Below are 19109 nucleotides of genomic sequence, written 5' to 3' on the forward strand. Positions count from 1 at the left end.
TCCTACCACGGCTGATTTCCAGCTACTGGTGTGACGGAGTTGAACACAGAGTCAGGAAGAGACGTGGTAACTCATGGTACAGTATGTGTACCACGTGGCTGCCAGCGATGAAATAACCTTAATAGCATACGTAATTGTAAAATGAGCGATGAGTTTTGAATATTTATTATCTTTGCTTTTAACATAATGTACTTAATTATAAGTTTATGTGATTTAGTTTTTAGTAATGGTTCTGTTTAACAGCCACCTTACAAAATTCATGAAAACGTAACCGTCAGCTCTTAGGAACGGAGTCAGCAGCCTCCAGCACACCACTGCCCCCAGGGAGTGTGAGGATTTCCGACGTGAGACACTATGAGGAAAGGGGCTCACGTACAGGGTGGATCATCAGGGACAGAGACAGGCTGTGTGCCAGGAGGGAGGCGAGCAGGAACAGAAGGGAAGGCTGCTTGGAGGAGATGGGGCCCAGAGCTGAGCTTTGGAGCATGAGAAGGATTTGCTAGGGGAAGGGAGAATGGTCTGAGGGAAGGCATGGTTGGGGCTGGGGCTGGGTGAGGGTGGGAAGCAGTAAGGAGATCAGGGTCTAACGAACATGTGCTCAAATCTTACCCTTGAATCATGTTTCTCCCTTTATAGGTCATTTTGCATGATGTCCTGAAGTTCTTGTTTGTATATATCGTGTTCCTACTTGGATTTGGAGTAGGTAATTGATTTATAAATAATAGGGACTCCCATGTTTGTAAAGCACCTTATACAGATGTCAAAATGACAGAGCACGCAGCAGCCTCAGCCAGTTATGTCACCTACTAGGGGGCACTTGCCATGCTTAGCGTTTTCCGAGTATTGTCTTTTTACTTCTCTCAGTATCTCGACCAAGGGGAAGTCATCATCCCCGATCATAAGGTAACTGAGGCTTAGAACCAGACCTGTCACCCTTGTCCCGTGGGGTATGCCTCCCACATTCACATCCAGCATCTTACGTGGCCCTCACCACCTCAGAGAGGCTTGGCAGGCGGTTTTGGCCCCATTTTACAGATAGGGAAACTAAAGTTTGCGGAAATGTGACTGATGGCCTTTAAAAAATAAGACTAAATTAATGCATCAAGGTAAGCTCCTTTGATTCCCCACATCATGTTACTTGCAGTTTAGGAGGGGAGGCCCCTCCTAAAGTCTCTTCCTTTGTACAACCTGATTTTATTTCTAACTTCTGCATAGAGAGGTATCATTGTATATTCCCATGCCAGCTCTCCATCCCCCCGTGCCCCACCCCCTGCCGCCCCGTGATCATTGGCATTTGAAATTAGGCAGCCATTCCCATCTTCCGGTGTCTTCGCTGGGCCACAGTGTGCTTATTTATTTGCTCCTTCACTTGCCTGTTTATTCATCCATCCATTTACTCACTCATTAATTTAACCATTCATCCATTCGCCTGTCTACACATTTAGCAATGAGCCACTGCTATGGTGTGTTGGAAGGGAGAGAAGAAAGAGGCCCAGGTCTAGGCCAGGGGATCTCCCCACAGAGCATGAGGAAGAAACTCAGGACCTTACAGTCTTGGAGGAGATGGCCCAGGCTACAGGAAGTTGGGAGCCCAAAGCCTGGTTGGGGAGCCAGGGGATGCACATAGATTATAGTTAGCAACTCTGCAAGGCTGTGAGTGATCAAGGGCTGAATGGCAGGGTTGAGGAGGGAGAAAAGGGTGTGGGCTTTATTAGGCAGGAAGCGCTTTTTGCAGGAGGTCAAGGCAGAGAACCAGCCTGATGAGGCTTCCAGGGGCTGAGGCTGGAGGTGAAATCTAAATGACCAGAGAGGATGAGGCAGTAGGCCTGCAGTGTGTGTGTGTGGTGGGGGGGGGCATGTGTGTATGTGCAAGTATGCGTGAGCTTGTTGGGTAATTAACCAGGCAGAGCGCCAGGGGAGAACACCCTATTCTGTCCTCCCAGCCCTGGCCTCGTTGATCGAGAAGTGTCCCAGTGACAACAAGGCCTGCAGCTCCTATGGCAGCTTCAGTGAGGCGGTGCTGGAGCTCTTTAAGCTCACCATCGGCCTGGGCGACCTGAACATACAGCAGAACTCCAAGTACCCCATCCTCTTTCTGTTCCTGCTCATCACCTACGTCATCCTCACCTTCGTCCTCCTGCTCAACATGCTCATCGCCCTGATGGGAGAAACCGTGGAGAATGTCTCCAAGGAGAGTGAGCACATCTGGCGTCTACAGGTGAGCCTGGCAGGGACCCTGGTATGGGGGTCTTCACGGGGACTCAGTTCAGCACGTTGTACTGACAACCGTCTGTCCCAGCGGACCTGGGTGGGGCCTGGGAATCTGCATCAGCTCCCTGTGGTTGGCCAGGTTTGGGGAAGTCTTAGTCTAGGTTCCTTGAGTATAGGGTCGAGGCAGTGTGACTGGACAGCTGCACAGGTGGGACGAACTCAGGCTTACGGGCATGATCTGCTCAGACTCTGGTGTGAGGTGTGGATGTTGAACCATGACCTTCAGTTGCATTAAGAGGAGGATAGGGCATAGGACAATGGAGGTGACAAGTCTGCACGCCTCAATCCTGGCTGCAACATTCCTTCCCCGCTGGGGGCCTTACGCACAAGGACATTAACCCACAGGATGGTCCAGAGTGGGTTGCCAGGCTGGAAACTGTGCCTCACAAGAAACGGTATTGGGACTAGGGTTGAAGAAGGTGAGGGTTTCGTCGGATATCTGCGGAGCTACTTGTGAAGGGACAGCTTCCTTCTGTGACCCCAGAAGGCAGAACTGAGGTATATTGGCAATGACAGGGAGGAAAGCTTTGCTTTGACACAAGGAAGTTTCTAATTATATTAGGGTCTTCTTCATTGGATTGTTGAATACATTCAGGAGAGATTTGACAAATTATTGACAGTTAAACTGCTGAGGGGATTCCAAGCCTGGCCTGCAGGTGGGATTGCATGATGTCCGCCCCTCTCTTCCCCATGGGATCCCAGGATCCTAACATTTTCGGTTAGGAAGCTCCTGCACTTCCAGAAACAGTGTTTATGTTGTGTTTCAAGCAATTTGAACACCTTTCCTGAGCTTGGTGGTTTTCATTTTTGAATTCTGTAGATCAGCTGAACCCTCGGGTCTGTGCATTAAGCACCCGGTGCAGTGGAGCTGGCTGTTTGGGGGTGTGTGCATGTACTTGCGTGCGTGTGTGTGTGCGTGTGTGTGTTGGGGGGGTGCACACTCATACAGAGCTGTGTTCCTGGGCCGGCTCCTCATTGATGTGCTTAGGCTCATTTATGTCCCCAGAGAGCCAGGACGATTTTGGAGTTTGAGAAGATGTTACCAGAATGGCTGAGGAGCAGATTCCGGATGGGAGAGCTGTGTAAAGTAGCAGAGGAAGACTTCCGGCTGTGTTTGCGGTAACAAAGGGAGAGGGGCCCCTTGGTGGTGGTTTTGGGGGGTGAAAAAGAGATGAGTCAGTGACTGTCAGAGAAACGGTGCTGCCACTTGCTTCCCAAACCACAGCCACAGTCGGTTCTGGCCTCCTCAGAACATGGAATTTCCTCCGCCGGGGTCACTGGCCCTGGGACGAGGCTTCACCAGCTTCCGAAGGGAGACGGAAGGAGGCCGCTGGGGACAGTCCCCCACCCCCCACCCCCCCTCCCCATGCAGCGGCCTTCGTGACCTCTCCCTGTCCACTGTCTGGTTCAGGAAAGATTCGCCGACCGGGCAGTCCTTGTCCTTCTCTCTGGCCTGCATGGGTTCATGGGACACCAGGGGACCTGAGGCATGCCTGTCACAGGCGAATGGAGAGTGAGACAGCTACTTTGGACAGATATCAAGCTTTTTGGTTTTTAAAAAGTACTTGCACGTGCCATGACCAACTTTGCTGATGATGAGTCTACTTCATCCTCCCCCCGTCTGACTGCCTGACCTTACAGACTGCCCTCTGTATAACCTCACCACGCCCAGCTTCTCTGAGACTCCCGTGCCGTGGAAACTGCCATTTCCAGCTCTATAACCCTTATCCTAACAAATATCTCTAATGTTCACACCCTCATTCTAGAGATGTTCCCTGAACGTGAACTTCAGCCAAACCATTGCTTCCAGTTGCAATCTAGCACCTTAGACTCTGCTCACTCTTATCGGGGTCTGAACCCTAACTGTTTTCTCCTAGTGCAACCTTAACCCTAGTTTAACCCCAAGCCTCTAAACTTCTACAAGTTTCATCCTCACACTGTCACATCTCCTTAGCCTGGGCCCTTCCCCATGGACTGCCTCTCACCAGGAAGGCCCCAGCCGTTGCTGTCTGAAGATGTCCCTTGACACCTCTCTGAGTTTCTGGGCCCCACACACTGGGAGGGGACTAATCCTTTGAGGTCTGGGAAGATGGGGACTAGTGCAGGTTTTAAACCCCAACACTGCTGACATGACCATGTGAGGCAGGAGTCCCAGATCCCTGGCATGGACAGAAGGGGAGCTGTCTAGAACACCCTAAATGCCAGGCTAGGTGTTTGCACTTAATGAGGTGCAGTTGAGAAGTGGTGAGAATGATTATCACACTTGCAGGATCAATGAGGTGAAGTGGACTGAGTGGAAAACGCACGTCTCCTTCCTCAACGAAGACCCGGGACCCGTGAGACGGACAGGTACTGTGTTGGCTGTCAGGAAGCGTGAGGACCATGCCTGTCTGACCACATGACCGTGGGCAGACTGCGTCTCGGGGCCCTGATTTTCCCCATCTGCAAAATGGGAGGTTGAATTAAATGGGTTCTCAGGTCCCTTTCAGCTGTGACATTTTATAACCCTAGTTGGAATAACTTTTAAAAATCAGGTGGGGGAAAATAATTAGGTGGTGCGCTAGACATGGAATCCCCCATTAGGGAGCACCGCCTTTCTAAAATAGTGGTTTTGGTGTCTGTTTTTTTTTAAAGCAGATCTCAACAAAATCCAAGATTCTTCCAGGAGCAACAGCAAAACCACCCTCAATGCATTTGATGAAATAGATGAGTTTCCAGAAACTTCGGTGTAGAAGCAGAATCCAGAGCTGGTGTGAGCATGGGCCACCTGACGCTGCAGGCTGGGTCCTGGACTCCCTGCTGAGGGCTTGTGGAGCGATGTGGCCTCGCACTGCATGCCCAGAGGCGGAGAGCACCCTCGTGCTGAGTGGGGGGCTGTACTGAGAGGCAGTTGTCCGTCTGCTTGAGTGGGAAACACCCTGAATATTTTTTTTATAAAGATTTTATTTATTTATTTGACAGAGAGAGACACAGCGAGAGACGGAACACAAGCAGGGGGAGTGGGAGAAGGAGAGGGAGAAGCAGGCTTCCCACGGAGCAGGGAGCCTGATGCGGGGCTCGATCCCAGGACCCTTGGACCATAACCTGAGCCGAAGGCAGATGCTTAACGACTGAGCCACCCAGGCGCCCCACCCTGAATATTTTTTTACTCAGCAAAGGGTTTGTGTAAACCCGTGGCCGGCAGTCCTGAGCCTGGGAGTCCCTGAAGTCCAGGGTGAAGCCCCTGGGCTCACCAACTGCCAGGCAGCTTGGCTGGGGGTGGGGGGCAGGGAAGGGGCAGAGGCCTGAGGAGCAGAACTTCCTTCCAGCCAACATCTCCTCCACAGTCCCCAGCCCCAGCCCACACGTTCCACCGTTTCCCTTACTGTGACTGGGTCTCCTGAATTTAAGGGATTCTTGGTCCCATCCCAGAACAAACAGGGGACTGAACTAAGTCGGACGTCCTGGGGGCAGAGGGGACTGAGCTGTGGAAATGCCCGTCCGGACCCTTCAGGGAACAGGAAACTACCCTTGGAACGAGTGCCTTGGAACCCCAAGGCTCCAGCTGTCTCAAACTGAGAGACGTTTTCAGTAGAGTAATTAACACAGGGTTTTTATTTTCCATAGAGAAAAAACATTTCAGTTTTGAATGAAAGTTACTTCAGATGAAGTATGTGATTTTAAAAGCTGAGAAGCAGATTTGGGGATTTGGGGCTGGATATAAGTATTATATACTTGGCCTCAGGGTGGCCAGAGCAGGGACAAAAAGCTTTTCTTTACACACACAAAAGTCCACATGAGACGTGCCAGGCAGGGCCTGTGTGGGCTGCTGTGACCCGGGTGGAGGAGCTTGGCTCTTGTCCTTGTCCTGGCCCTGCCATCATGCGTGCCTCCCAGCTGGGAGCGGGGCTTCATCTGACACGGAAATAGCAGCTGCTCTGTTTACATGGTCTTAAATCTCAGAGGTTACTATTATACATCAGTACTTCTCATTGGAGGAATTTAACAAAATACCCAGAATGCTCTGGTATTAAATATTTTTGTTAACTGTGAATTTTGAGGCTGAGAAGGAGTGTGATAAAGGAGTGTTTGCCAAGACATAGGGCTTCTTTTTAGAGCCTCATCCTCTGATTTTTCTCCCCCTGAAATTACACAGAGTCAGTCTGGGGAAGAGGTGAAGTGGGGATGGGAGACTTCTTCTGGATCACTGGGACCTAAACAACCATAAAGGCCACTCTGCCTTAGGTATCTGGTAAAAGGATTCACGTGGGAATTTTTGGAGGCGGAATTGCAAAGATATTAACCGTGAGTTTTAATTTTAAAGGGCATAACAAATTTGGCCTTTAGACAACTTGGCAGTTGGCTAGTGAATGTGACCTGAGGCAAACTGAGGAGTGCGGGCCAAGCAGTCCACTGTGGGCCCATTTCTCCACTCTGGGCTGCTCTGTGTGCCAACTTCCCTGGGTGAGTGGACAGTTGGCTTTTGTGCCCCTGATGGGTCAGGGCTGGGAGAGGGTGGGGTGGGTCAAGGACGAGCCTGAGACCTGCACAGTTTGCTTCCGCCCCGTACTCCCAGCTGAAGCCGACCAGGGCTCTAAGCTGTGGTGGTCAGATCAGGCTCTGGTGTGAGCAGGGGTAGCAGGGCCTAGGCATGTTCTCTGGAAAGGGAAGATTGGGGGAGGAGGGTTGTCATGGAGGCAGGAGGAGCACCTGTGTTCCAGACGGGCAGAAACAGTGCCACAGGAAATTTCAAGGACAAAGATTTTGGTTCCATTCAATCTAGCAACTGCTCCAGATATTGAGGATGTTTAAGCAGAACTTATTAGGGATGTTGTTAAGGAATCACGATCAGATGGGCTTTGAGGTCCTTTTAGCCTGGAGCTCAGCATCCTGTATCTGGAGTTCTCTACTTGTATACATCCAGAGCAGATGTCCTGGTCTGAAGGGCAACCATTTGGATCCATGGTGCCCTGATCTAGGAATTCCAGAATTGTTCTGATTCAGATACGAATGGATAAAGTCGGACAGCTCGCCGTTTCCCACTTGAACAGAAGCTGGCGGTGAGGCGAATGGAAATCAATAATGAGATCTTGGTCTTCTCACACAACTGGAGAGCTGTTCTCTGCGGATCTGGATGGAATTTGTTGGCAGGGGCATTTTCTGTACCGTATTCATCCCTGAAAGGCTTTCAGCCTAGATCATCTGAGCCTGGGTAGGTTAACCAAGGTGAAAGAAAGCAATGAGTCAAAGATCATTGGTTTGAAAGGATCAGTTCCCTTATTTTATACCTGGAAACTAAAGCCCAGAAAGGAAAGTGGATTTACTTAACGCCATGCAGCCGTGCAGAAAGTCACATCAGAACTGCTGAAGCTGGAGTGTTCTGACTCGTGGGCCACAGGTTTCTCCCAGCACCATCTGTTTTTTTTAGCACAGTTGTTCAGTGAATTTGGGCCCACCTTTGTGGTTGCCACATATGTTATGCCAGGGGGCTAAGGCTTTTTGCCCAGATGATCCATGTTGGCAGTCTACATTGTCCCAACGATGCCCATGACAGGCACACACACGTGCACACATACACACAGCACGCCACACGGAATCCAGGGTCATATCAGGACATCTTAAAACTTCATGATTTACATTTCAGTAATGTAAGGGGTAGGCATTTTCCAGGGATGGAATCTCCCGTGCTCAGATAATGGTTTTGGCTGGGAATTTTCCTTTGGCTAAATTGCCTCAGGAGGAAGCTATTATTCTAGACGCCATGTGATGTATATTCTGGCATAAAAATAGTGCTTACCTTCCTCTCTGGGATGTAGCAGAAGGTGTACGAGATTGTACTGTGAAGTAATTAAGCTCTTAGAAGGCTCCTGCCTGAAAGAGCCCAATATTATTGAAGTTCCTCTCCTTCCTTAAGGCCTGGTTGAACTGTGTCCTTTTGCTCTGGGCGGGGCCCAGGTCGATAGGCCGGGATAAAGGCCTGTAAGCCATACTTGAGTTTTGTGTTGATTTACATGTTTATACTGTGATCTTGGTTCCAAACACAGAATTGTCACCTTGTTCTCACGGAATGTGCCTGATCCTTGTCAATTTTAATTCACATACTTGTTCTTAGCGTTGTGTGTGGGTGAAACTCTGGGTTTAATTAAGAAGTCATAGAGTAAGAACATTTTAGTGCCATTGAAGAAATGCTTTTATGATTTCTAATAAATATTTATTTTGCCTTATTAAGATCGTGGTTTATCCTTGTCTTAGGTTTGACACTATGAGGACCAACTAGGAATCCTAGAGTGTTGCTTACTCTAAGGCTAAAGGAAAGCCCACTTTTTGGACCTGAAACATTATTATTTCCTAGCTCAGGGACAGAGTCAGCACGCCAAGACAGGTCACCTTTGTATGGTGTTTACATCTCACAATGCATTGATGTCCAGTATCCTCTTTGAACCACTCAACAACTCTGGAACCAGTTTGAGTAAAGGGGGACTAAGGGAGCTGAAATGACATGCCCAAGGAATCACAGCCAGAAACGGTTAGCAGCTCAGGCCACTTGACCCCCAAGCAGTGCTCTATCCACCATGTCCTCCTGGCTATCAACTTATTTGATGTGGCTATAAAACCATGGCCCCACATAGAGACCAGAAAGTATAAATCCTTTCTGTTCACAGGACCTTTGCGAGGAGGCAATGATATTACTATCATTATTGGCCAACTCCTGTATATTCATTTGTAAAATTCTCTTGCGTTATTTCATAAGGATGGCAGTTTTTAACTTGAATGTCAAGACACTGCTGTGTCTTGATGGGTTGCAAAACTCGCAAACAGTTTATTAATAAGTGATCTGCTGAATTTGGTGGATTATTTACTTAATCCAAACAACTCCTAGAGTAACATCCTTCATTGGGATGTGTCTTCCTAGGTGGCAAAGAAATGGGAATTGTACATAATCTACATCCGAGCTCAGGTAAGCTTCAGCCTATAATCTAGGAATGTGCTATCCACGGGAACATTCTGCGTGGACTGATAGAAAAACCTGTCATAGGATATATTCTGGGAGTGGGATGCCTAGGTCAATAGATACGAACAGTTTCATGGCTCTCAATATTGCGGAAAGTTACCTTCCAAAAGGTATTTTGCAACTTAAGCCTTTAAGATAGTATGTTTCCTATTTATAAAGCTTTTCCAATCACATTGGTTATCTTAATAACAGTTTTATAGGTTTGATGAGTATTACATCCCCATTTAATAAGTGGAGAAATTGAGACTTGGAGAGACATGGAATGACACATAAAGGTCACAATTTTTTCCTGGGCCAAGGATCCAGGTTCTCTGAGGTTTACTAGTTAGTGCTAGTCCGTAGCGTCAATGACCTTGTATAACAGAGTGGTCTAGCCTAGCCTGAGTCACATTTAAGAATACGTCTCATCCAGGTAAAGGGAGTGTGGGGGTGGGATAGGGCTTCGAGAAGAGGGAACAATGTGGGCAAAGACCGCAAGGTACTAGGGAGCTTAATACAGTTGAGGATGGAGGACATTAAATAAGGCTGGAGAGGTAGGGAGAGGCCAGAGCACATAGGACTTGTTCAGCTGTGGTGAGGTTTTGAGATTTCATATCAAGGTTAGAGGAAGCTACTAAAAGGTTTTAAACAGAGGAATTATTAAATGTGAACATTTCCCTGTTTTTGCAATGGGATTGCAGGCGTAGAAGGGTGTATTTTCCCCCCATGGCATCCTTTGGGACACAGTAACATCTGAGGAGTGTAGAATCAAGTGAATTTCAATTGAGAGTGATGGGCGTACTCGGGGAGTGGCTGGGAAAGAAGGAAAGAAGGCAAAGACATTGGTGGAATATGAAGACACTTCAGTAGAGAAGGGATGTTTAAGCACACTCATTTAGTAGAATACACTGTATTCGGCACTCATTAGGTTGCAGACACTGAAAAAGATACCGGTAATGTCTTCAAGATGGGATGAAAGCAGAGAGGGGCAAAGGGGCAGGCCCAGAAGGCTTTGAGATGAAACGAGAGTTGAGCATTTTGAAGGAAGAGGGGGAATTAGTTAGAATGAGGGCTGAATGGGGGTGAGGGGTAGAGGAAGGAGAGAGAGGACTGTGGGTGGAAGGACCAGTCTGTGTGACGGCATAGAGGAATAAAACAATGTGAAATGGGCTAGGACAGGAGGACCTGAAAGGCAAAGCATCTAGGGAGGTTGTGGGGGAGGGAGGAGCAAATCATAAAAGGCCTCTTGTATTAGGAATTTGAACTTGAATAATTTGTTATTCTGTGCTAGGCACTGTGCTAAGTGCTCCTCCGCATCAGACCACTTACTCTCCACAATAATCCCGAGAGAGGGACACTATTATGATCACCCCCATTTTAATCAAATGCAAAAACCGAGTCTGTAGACTGTTAGAAATAATCAAAAGAAAGTAAAACTGAAAGTGGCTAAAGCCAAACAGCAATATGCTCTAGATTTTTTTTTTTAAGATTTTATTTATTTTTGACAAAGAGAGAGAGTGTACAAGCAGGGGAAGAAGCAGGCAGAGGGAGAGGGGGAAGCAGGCTCCCTGCCCAGCAGGGAGCCCGATGTGGGGCTAGATCCCAGGACCCTGGGATCATGACCCGAGCCAAAGGCAGACGCTTAACTGTCTGAGCCACCCAGGTGCCCCTGCTCTAGATTTTTAAAAAAATCATATTTAATTAGAAACTCTGAATTCTGTAAATATTGAGTCAGAAGAAATAAAACTTTACACTGTAAATTTTATAGGTAAACGAAAATTTGATGGAAGAGTAAAAGTATTCTTGCCAACATTTACATCTGGAAAAAACTGACCCAGAAAAATTGGACTCAGGCACAAAACGTGAAGGAAATTCCACAGTGGGAGAAGGAAGATTGGTAAAACTTGTTATGTATGAAAGCTCATTGATAAATTGCACTTTTACTTCAGAATTCAGAAGGAAAAGACTTTATTCCAATAAAAATCATTTTGACAAAGTACAAAAATATTGGTGCTGAAAATTTTAGAAACCGTTTACTTGTGCTTTATAAAACACTGAATATGAAAATGAAATTGGCTTAATGGGGTTTGCTCCGGAAGAATGAGATATTTACACATATCTTTGTTTCAGATAATGTTAGTATGATTTTGGTACCTACATCTGAAACGATAAACATGGGTTCCTTGGGGTCCACATCACAGGATAAAAACTCTCTTTGCTTGGCCGCTGGGGCCTAAGAGAGGAGGCAGGGGAGGTTCCTGCAGGGACTGGAGGGAGAGGGAGACTTTTGAGGAGAAGAATCATCAGAGGGGAGAGATTTGGGCTTTTGGTCATGGGCGCTTTCTTGAAAGAATGCATTTGTGAACCAGAGATGTGAGTTTGGGTCACATTTCCACTAGTGTCCACTGCCCTCTGCTATTTGGCTTTACTACTTATGCTGCAGGGCCCCAAAGACTTTCTCACATGTTGGCTGGGGGCAAGGGCAAGGGCATTCCTTCAAAATGGGAAGTGACAGCTGGAAGGAATATGCCTCTTCCGGACTTTCCCAAGTTGGGAAGGAACGCCAGCTTCCCAAGGGGCACGTGAGATGTCTGGAGGAGGCTCCCTGCTCCCGGAGGTCAGCGCAGAACAGGCGACCACGTCAGAGCACTGCTGCTGTGTGGGGCTTACTGTCTGTCTGCGGACAAAGGTCCATTCAGTTTCTTGATTTACTCTTAATGTCACCTTTTTTTTTTTTTTTTTTTTTTTATTCATGAGAGACAGAGAGAGAGAGAGAGGCAGAGGGAGAAGCAGGCTCCCAAGGAGCAGGGAGCCCGATGCGGGACTCGATCCCAGGACGCTGGGATCATGACCTGAGCCGAAGGCAGACGCTGAACCGTCTGAGCCACCCAGGCGCCCCACCTTTTTTTTTTTTTTAAGATTTTATTTATTTATTTGAGAAAGAGAGAATGAGAGAGAGAGCACATGAGAGGGGGGAGGGTCAGAGGGAGAAGCAGACTCCCTGCCGAGCGGGGAGCCCGATGCGGGACTCGATCCCGGGACTCCAGGATCATGACCTGAGCCGAAGGCAGTCGCTTAACCAGCTGAGCTACCCAGGCGCCCCTTAATGTCACCTTTCTAATCAGCCCTCATTTCTTGTTCACATTTCATCTTCACAAGAGCAATTAAAAATCTCCTATGGATATCACAACTATTGGCAAAGTTTACAGATGGGATACTTAATATATTATCATTAATTCAAATGTGAAAAATTTAAAACCAGCATGTCCACATCATTAGTTTCTAGTAGCATTTATGCATTACTTGAAAACACATTTAATTCTATGCTCAAGTTAATAATTTTTGTAGATAGTATCCGTTTCAATTTTGAAATTTGAATTTAAAAGCTGTTTTATTCAGAATCTTAAACTATCGAAGTAGAATATATAAGGAGCTCTACAGAAATAAGAAATGCACCTCTTTGAATAAGCTACCTACCCAATATGATATTTTAGAGATACTCATTAATTTATTCATTCATTCAGAAAATTCGCCTCAATGCCCGTTGTGTGCAAGGCACTGGACTAGGGGCTACAGGTGTGAAGTTGAATAAGGCACGATCCTGCCCTTCAAGAGCTTATAAACTAGCAGAGGTATTGTACAACCGGCGAGCTAGAAGGGATTCCTAATGTAAAGAGGAGCGAATACTTTCTGCGTTGAGTGTTAGTTTGGTTGTCTTTGCGAAAGCTTCTCTCTTTTCATAATACGCGGCCTCATTTACAAACGCCGGGTACACAGTACCGTCTCCGCCCAGTGGAATAATCTGTCCATCAAGAGTTAAAAACACAGGATCCCCAGGGTGCAGCGGTTTCCAGTCTTGATCCTCTCAGGAAACAATTAAAATATGTAAGTTACATTTGGTTTTTTTCCCCTGCTTTTAAAGTTTTAAGCCAGGCTCTACATGACTAATAAATTATAGCATTGTATAAAAAAGGAGATACCTGAGAGATACTCATCACACACGAGTGATCTCACTAAACGGAGGCCGAGCCATTACTTTGGGCAGCAGTTTTAAGAGTTCCCCATTTAATTTTTATAACTGATACATGTAATTAGAGTTTGCCTCAATACCAAGTTTGTCTTGAATGTTGACAAGGAGGTTTAGAGTATGAAAGGGCAAAACTAAATGCGTATCTCCCTAAGTGTATGTTCAACCTGTTACACCGCTGGGGATGTGAAAGTGAGTACCACTGTACCCGCCTGCAAAGGGATTCTATTCGGATGGGACTCAGGCAGAGAAGGAGGGGGTGGGCTGGGGCAAGTCTAAGATAAGGTGAGAGTTCTCCCTGGTAACAAGTGAATTATCTGAAATGTCCCACATCAGGGATCTGGACCTCTGAGCCCTCACACCCCAATGCTGTCACACCACAGGAACCCTAAACCAGTTCTTCCCAAACTTTGACATGTTTGCAGATAAGTGTATGCATTTTGTTAAAATGCAGATTTGGATTCTATAAGTCTGGAGCAGGGCCCACGATTCTGCATTTCTAACATTTCCCAGCAGCACCTGGGAGTTTATTAGAAAAGCACAATTTCATTACCCCTGCAAACTTGCTAAATCGAAATCTTAACGTTAACAAATCCCCAGAGATTCACATGCACAACATTAAAGTTTGGGAAGCACTGCATTGTGGCGGTTTGCTCAACCATGACTGCACATTATAATCACCTGGGATGTTTAAAAAGTATAGAGGAGTAGAGGGGCTGACTGCACCACCACAGATACATGAAATCAGAACCTCAAGGGTGGGCTCAGGCACTATTAATTTTCAAACATTTGTTTCAAAATTTACATACAGTAAAATTTTTTCATTTTTTAGGCATAGTTCTCTGAGTTCGGATATGCATAGCATAGAGTCAGGTAAGCACAGACTATGGAACGAAGGTGCATGATTCCAGCACACACTTCCCTCACTTCCCTGTTTACAGCTCACTGTTGGTTCTGTTTTTCAAAGCCCCAGGAGATTCTGTAGGACGACTTGTTGATAGCTACTCCTCTGGAGCGGAGATTTTCAGCCCGAGATGTGCCTCTGGAACAAGGGACACAGCTTCTTTGCTGCGCCCTCAGAGATGCCGGGGTCGAGCAGGGCTACCCAAACCTGAGCCACATGGACATCACCTGGAGACCTAACTGATTGCCTGTGTCCACCTTGATGAATTAAATCTCTTGGTAAGGGACCTGGGAGTCAAGATCTTTTAAAAGCTCCTCACGTGATTCTCCTGTGGTCTAAGTTGGGTTTTTTAAAAGATTTTATTTATTTATTTGACACAGAGAGAGAGACACAGCGAGAGAGGGAATGCAAGCAGGGGGAGCGGGAGAGGGAGAAGCACGCTTCCCGCAGAGCAGGGAGCCTGATGCGGGGCTCGATCCCAGGACCCTGGGATCATGACCTGAGCCAAAGGCAGACGCTTAACGACTGAGCCACCCAGGCACCCCCCCTGTGGCCTAAGTTTGAGAAACACTGCGTTGGTGCTTTTGTAACAGGTTCCAGGCATTTGGAGGTACATCCTCTAGATCACTCCAGTGAACATCCCGGATTAAGAACCATCACTCTTAGAATAAAACCTGGACTGTGTCTCTAGCTCCAGGGTCTACTGTCCTCTCTGTTCTCTCCCTACTCTCCATTGACACTGGTCTTGCTGTTCCCCAAACACTCCAGGTTTGTTGCAGCCCCAGGGCCTCTGGACTTGTTTTCCATGTGGTTGACTTCTCATGGTCCAGCTCCAAAGCTAACATCTCAGAGATGGTTCTTTCAGACCGCTCCATCTAACAGGAACCCTCTGTTAGCCTCCATTATTCTGTTTATTTCTTTTACAGTACTCATTACAATTTGAAATGATCTGGTTTATGTATTATTTACTTATTCCTCCCTTGATTAGCATGGAAGCTCCATGAGGGACTTTGTCTATCTTGAATATCAGGGCCCAGAATAGGCTTAGTAGTCATTCAAATACATTTATTGCAATAACTAATGAATCACTTGTTCCTTGCAGAATACTGAGCCATCAGATCAATACTATCCTTCCTTTCAAGACCTACCACTAACCCTGTTTGTTACTGATCTCTGCCTCACTTCCTGGCCTCCCCAGGATGATTTTTGTACTCTTCAAGGATCCCCGAGGAATACAAATCTTAAAAAAATCCTGTGTTGTAGCCAGTTTGGACATCAACATCTTGGCCTCTGTTTCTGCACTTGCTATTTTTGTTACCTGTAGGACTTTCTCTCTCTCCTTCAATCTTTATCTTTCTTTCCTTTAAATCACTGCCTAAGAAGGGAAAAATGAAGGGTGGGGGGAACCGGAGGGGGAGACGGACCATGAAAGACTATGGACTTCGAGAAACAGACTGAGGGTTTTAGAGGGGAGAGGGGTGGGGGGATGGGTTAGCCTGGTGGTGGGTATTGAGGAGGGCACATTCTGCATGGAGCACTGGGTGTTATGCACAAACAATGAATCATGGAACACTTCATCTCAAACTAATGATGTAATGTATGGGGACTAACATAACATAATAAAAATAAATACAGTAAGTTATGGGAATGTATTGTACAGCATGATGATTACGGTTAATAATACTGTATAATATACTTGGAAAGTTGCTGAGAGAGTAGATTTTAAAGGTTTCTGTCAGAAGAAAAAATTGTAACTATGTATGGTGATGGATGTTAACTAAACTTATTGTGGTGATCATTTCATGACGTACACAAATATCAAATTATTACGTTGCACACCTGAAACCAATGTTATATGTCAATTGTATCTCAAAAAAGATTACAAAAAAATAAAGGCTTATCTTTTTAAAAAAATAAAAATAAATAAATAAATCACTGCCTAAGGCTCCTTCTGGTTCCACCTTCTGGATCCCACGAAGGCACCAAGCACCATATGTCCCACTTGTCTGCATTTTGGGGCAGGCTACTTTTTAAAGCTGTAAGTCTGGATGACTATTATTAGGGTCATTAAATAGGAGTCTGAACTGGATCAGTGGCCCTCCACCTTGATTACCCAGGCCAATAAGATCAGATTATCTGAGTGGGATCCTGGAATCTCATTCTTCAAAGGCTCTCTAGGCAATGTGTAGCGGGAGCTGAAAGCCCACGATTAGATAATCCACCACGTCTCTTCCATCTCTGATGTCTGAGGGTGAGTAGGGTACTCACAATGGGAATGGATGTTTTAGCTTTTTGGAATCTTTGCTCCTCCTTTTTTCTACCGTTGCCTTTCCCAGATTTAAACTCTCCCAAGAGCCTTTTTTAACTATGCCGTAATTGATCAAACCAGACAAGGAACAGATACCAGGGTTCTGAGGAGAGTGAGGAATGGTGGCAGGAGACATTGCAAAGAAAGAGGTTCTGAGAGTTTTGCTCTTAACTTATTCAGTGCTGATCACAGGGAGGTGGCAAAGAACATTAGTTCTGGATCTGCCACTGATAGCTATAGGACTATGGGAAAGATCGAACTTCTGAGCCTCTGTTTTCTTTTTTTTTTAAGAAATTTTTTTGAATGTAGTTGACACATGATGTTACACTAGTTTCAGGTGTACAACATAGTTTATACCTTATACTATGCTCACCCCGATGTAGCTGCCATCTGTCACAGTACAACGCTATTACATATCACTGACACACGAGCCGGTGTGAACCTAGTTTTCTTATGTTAAAATAGATACAATAATTCCCGCTCCATTGCACTTGGGCAGGAATTTCACCTTCCCAGAGAGGCCTTGCCTGACCTCTTCTCCTTACTTCATTATTCTGTTATAGCATCTGGCTGTCTTGATTTCTTTCTTTTTTTTTTTAAAGATTTTATTTATTTATCTGACAGAGAGAGACACAGCGAGAGAGGGAACACAAGCAGGGGGAGTGGGAGAGGGAGAAGCAGGCTCCCGGCCGAGCAGAGAGCCCGATGTGGGGCTTGATCCCAAGACCCTGGGATCATGATCCAAGCCGAAGGCAGACGCTTAATGACTGAGCCACCCAGGGGCCCCGATTTATTTATTATTTTTGAGAGAGAGACAGACAGAGAGAGCATGAACGGGGGAGGGGCAGAGGGTGAGGGAGAAGCAGACTCCCTGCTGAGCAGGGAGTCTGATGCGGGGCTCAATCCCAGGACCCCGGGATCATGACCTGAGCCGAAGGCAGATGCCCAGCGACTGAGCCACCCAGGCGCCCCCACTCTTTCTTTTTTTAGATTTTATTTATTTATTTGAGTGAGAGAGAGAGAGAGAGATCACCAACAGTGGGGAGGGTTAGAGGGAGAAGCAGACTTCCCGTGGAGCAGGGAGTCCGATGCGGGGCTCGATCCCAGGACCCCGGGATCATGACCGGAGCCGAAGGCAGTTGCTTAACGACTGAGCCACCCAGGTGTGCCTGGCTATCTTGATTTCTAAAACGCAGTTTAGAATTTAGTACAGCTGCCCTGTAAATACCGCAAAAGTATAGACAGTGTTCACTGTATCCCCAAAGCCAGCATGGGACCTACTCAACAAATACTTATTGAATGAAGGTTTGAATACCCTACCTACACTGCAGTGTTTTTGAGGAACACAAATGAGCTAATGTGTGTAAAATGGTTTATAAACTGTAAAGTTCTATTTGAAGGTGGGGCATCATCATTTTGAATATATTTTTTATTATGTTCAGTTAGCCATTGTATAGTACGTCATTAGTTTTTGATGATGTAGTGTTCGGTGATTCATTAGTTACGTATAATGCCCAGTGCTCATCACAACACATGCCCTCCTCAGTACCCATCATCCGGTTACCCCTCCCCTCTGAGACCCTCAGTTCATTTTCCGGGGTCCAGAGTCTCTCATGGTTCATCTCCCTTCCTGATTTCTCCCCCTTCAGATTTCCCTCCCTTCTCCTATGGTCCTCCGTGCTATTGCTTATGTTCCACATTTTTTTGAATATTTTAAAGAAACAGCAAATGTTACCTGCAGATTAGGGTGGATAATAGCAGCAATATCTCCATTTTCATTCCTGGGATAATCAACTTTCTCCATTATTTTATAGACTTCAATAGCACAGGGAGGAAATTCTTTTCCTATGGTGAAAACAATATGCATATTTAGTGACTAAAAATAACTCTTGAAAAAAAGGAAGTTGACACTTTAAGGGAAGAACAGCCAACCAAAAAATGAAGACAGTTACAAGAACATACCATCTTAGTTAAGGATATTCATAAACAACATTTGACCAAAAGAAGTTCTCAAACTACTCCTGTTGGTACATTGTCCACAAATGCACTGATGGATAGAAGCAGAAAACAGAACTTGAGAAGCCAGTGTAGGAGACAAAGAGGCTAGGATAGGATACCCAGGATACCCAGGCTTTCATCTAGCCTGTAATCTTGAGCAAGATGCTTAACTTCTTGAGGCTCAATTTCTTCACCTGTCAAATGAAGATTTTGAATTACCTTACCTTGGAGGGCCCTTCCAGCTCTGACATTCTATGATTGCACAACCTCAGGAGGACTTCCAGCAGGTTAGGTGACTTCAGCATTGTACCCCTTCTCTTAACGAAGTATTGTGAGACCTAGGGACGCAGGCAGCCTGCCAACAGTGGGGTCCTACTTCCAAAGATGCGGCATCATTAAACAGCCCAATGCCCAGAAACTTGAAAAAGTATTTTACATGTAACCAGGCAGCTCTGAGTAAACAGGATGAACTTTCATCCAACATAGGGCCCACGGTTTACTATGGTTGCGACTCAAAGGAAAATCTTCTTTCGTCTTTAGAGCAGGAAGTGCAGCTAGTGTTGGAATGTGGATATCCTGTGATCACTTCTGTATCAGTTAGCTTTTGCTGCTGAACACACTACCCCAGAAC

The 19109-nt window shown here is 46.2% G+C and overlaps 2 protein-coding genes across 6 annotated transcripts in view; one reads left to right on the forward strand and one right to left on the reverse strand.

Annotated features, from left to right (window-relative positions):
• The window catches only part of TRPV3 (transient receptor potential cation channel subfamily V member 3), a 30200-nt gene extending 24720 nt beyond the window's left edge, over positions 1–5480 (forward strand). Inside the window, exons 13-17 of one of the 2 annotated variants that reach the window (XM_045888147.3) lie at positions 637–703; positions 1944–2218; positions 3278–3390; positions 4541–4620; positions 4906–5480. In XM_045888147.3, coding sequence (XP_045744103.2) covers positions 637–703; positions 1944–2218; positions 3278–3390; positions 4541–4620; positions 4906–5003 — 633 coding nt within the window. In that variant the 3' untranslated portion in view covers positions 5004–5480. The remainder of the gene's footprint in view (positions 1–636; positions 704–1943; positions 2219–3277; positions 3391–4540; positions 4621–4905) is intronic. The other variant, XM_045888146.3, reaches the window with a different exon arrangement.
• Positions 5481–5584: 104 nt separating this feature from the next.
• ASPA (aspartoacylase) overlaps positions 5585–19109 on the reverse strand; it is a 28957-nt gene continuing 15432 nt past the window's right edge. For 3 of the 4 annotated variants that reach the window (XM_064583664.1, XM_064583665.1, XM_064583663.1), the window contains 2 exons: positions 18216–18325; positions 11967–13103 (listed from right to left, as the gene is read on the reverse strand). In XM_064583664.1, coding sequence (XP_064439734.1) covers positions 12906–13103; positions 18216–18325 — 308 coding nt within the window. In that variant the 3' untranslated portion in view covers positions 11967–12905. Of the gene's footprint in view, positions 7459–11966; positions 13104–18215; positions 18326–19109 lie in introns of those variants that run through there. The other variant, XM_064583666.1, reaches the window with a different exon arrangement.

Source organism: Mirounga angustirostris, unplaced genomic scaffold, assembly GCF_029215605.1.
Source record: "Mirounga angustirostris isolate CCGP_5_RB_7025 unplaced genomic scaffold, mMirAng1.0.hap1 SCAF_17, whole genome shotgun sequence".
NCBI lineage: Eukaryota > Metazoa > Chordata > Mammalia > Carnivora > Phocidae > Mirounga > Mirounga angustirostris.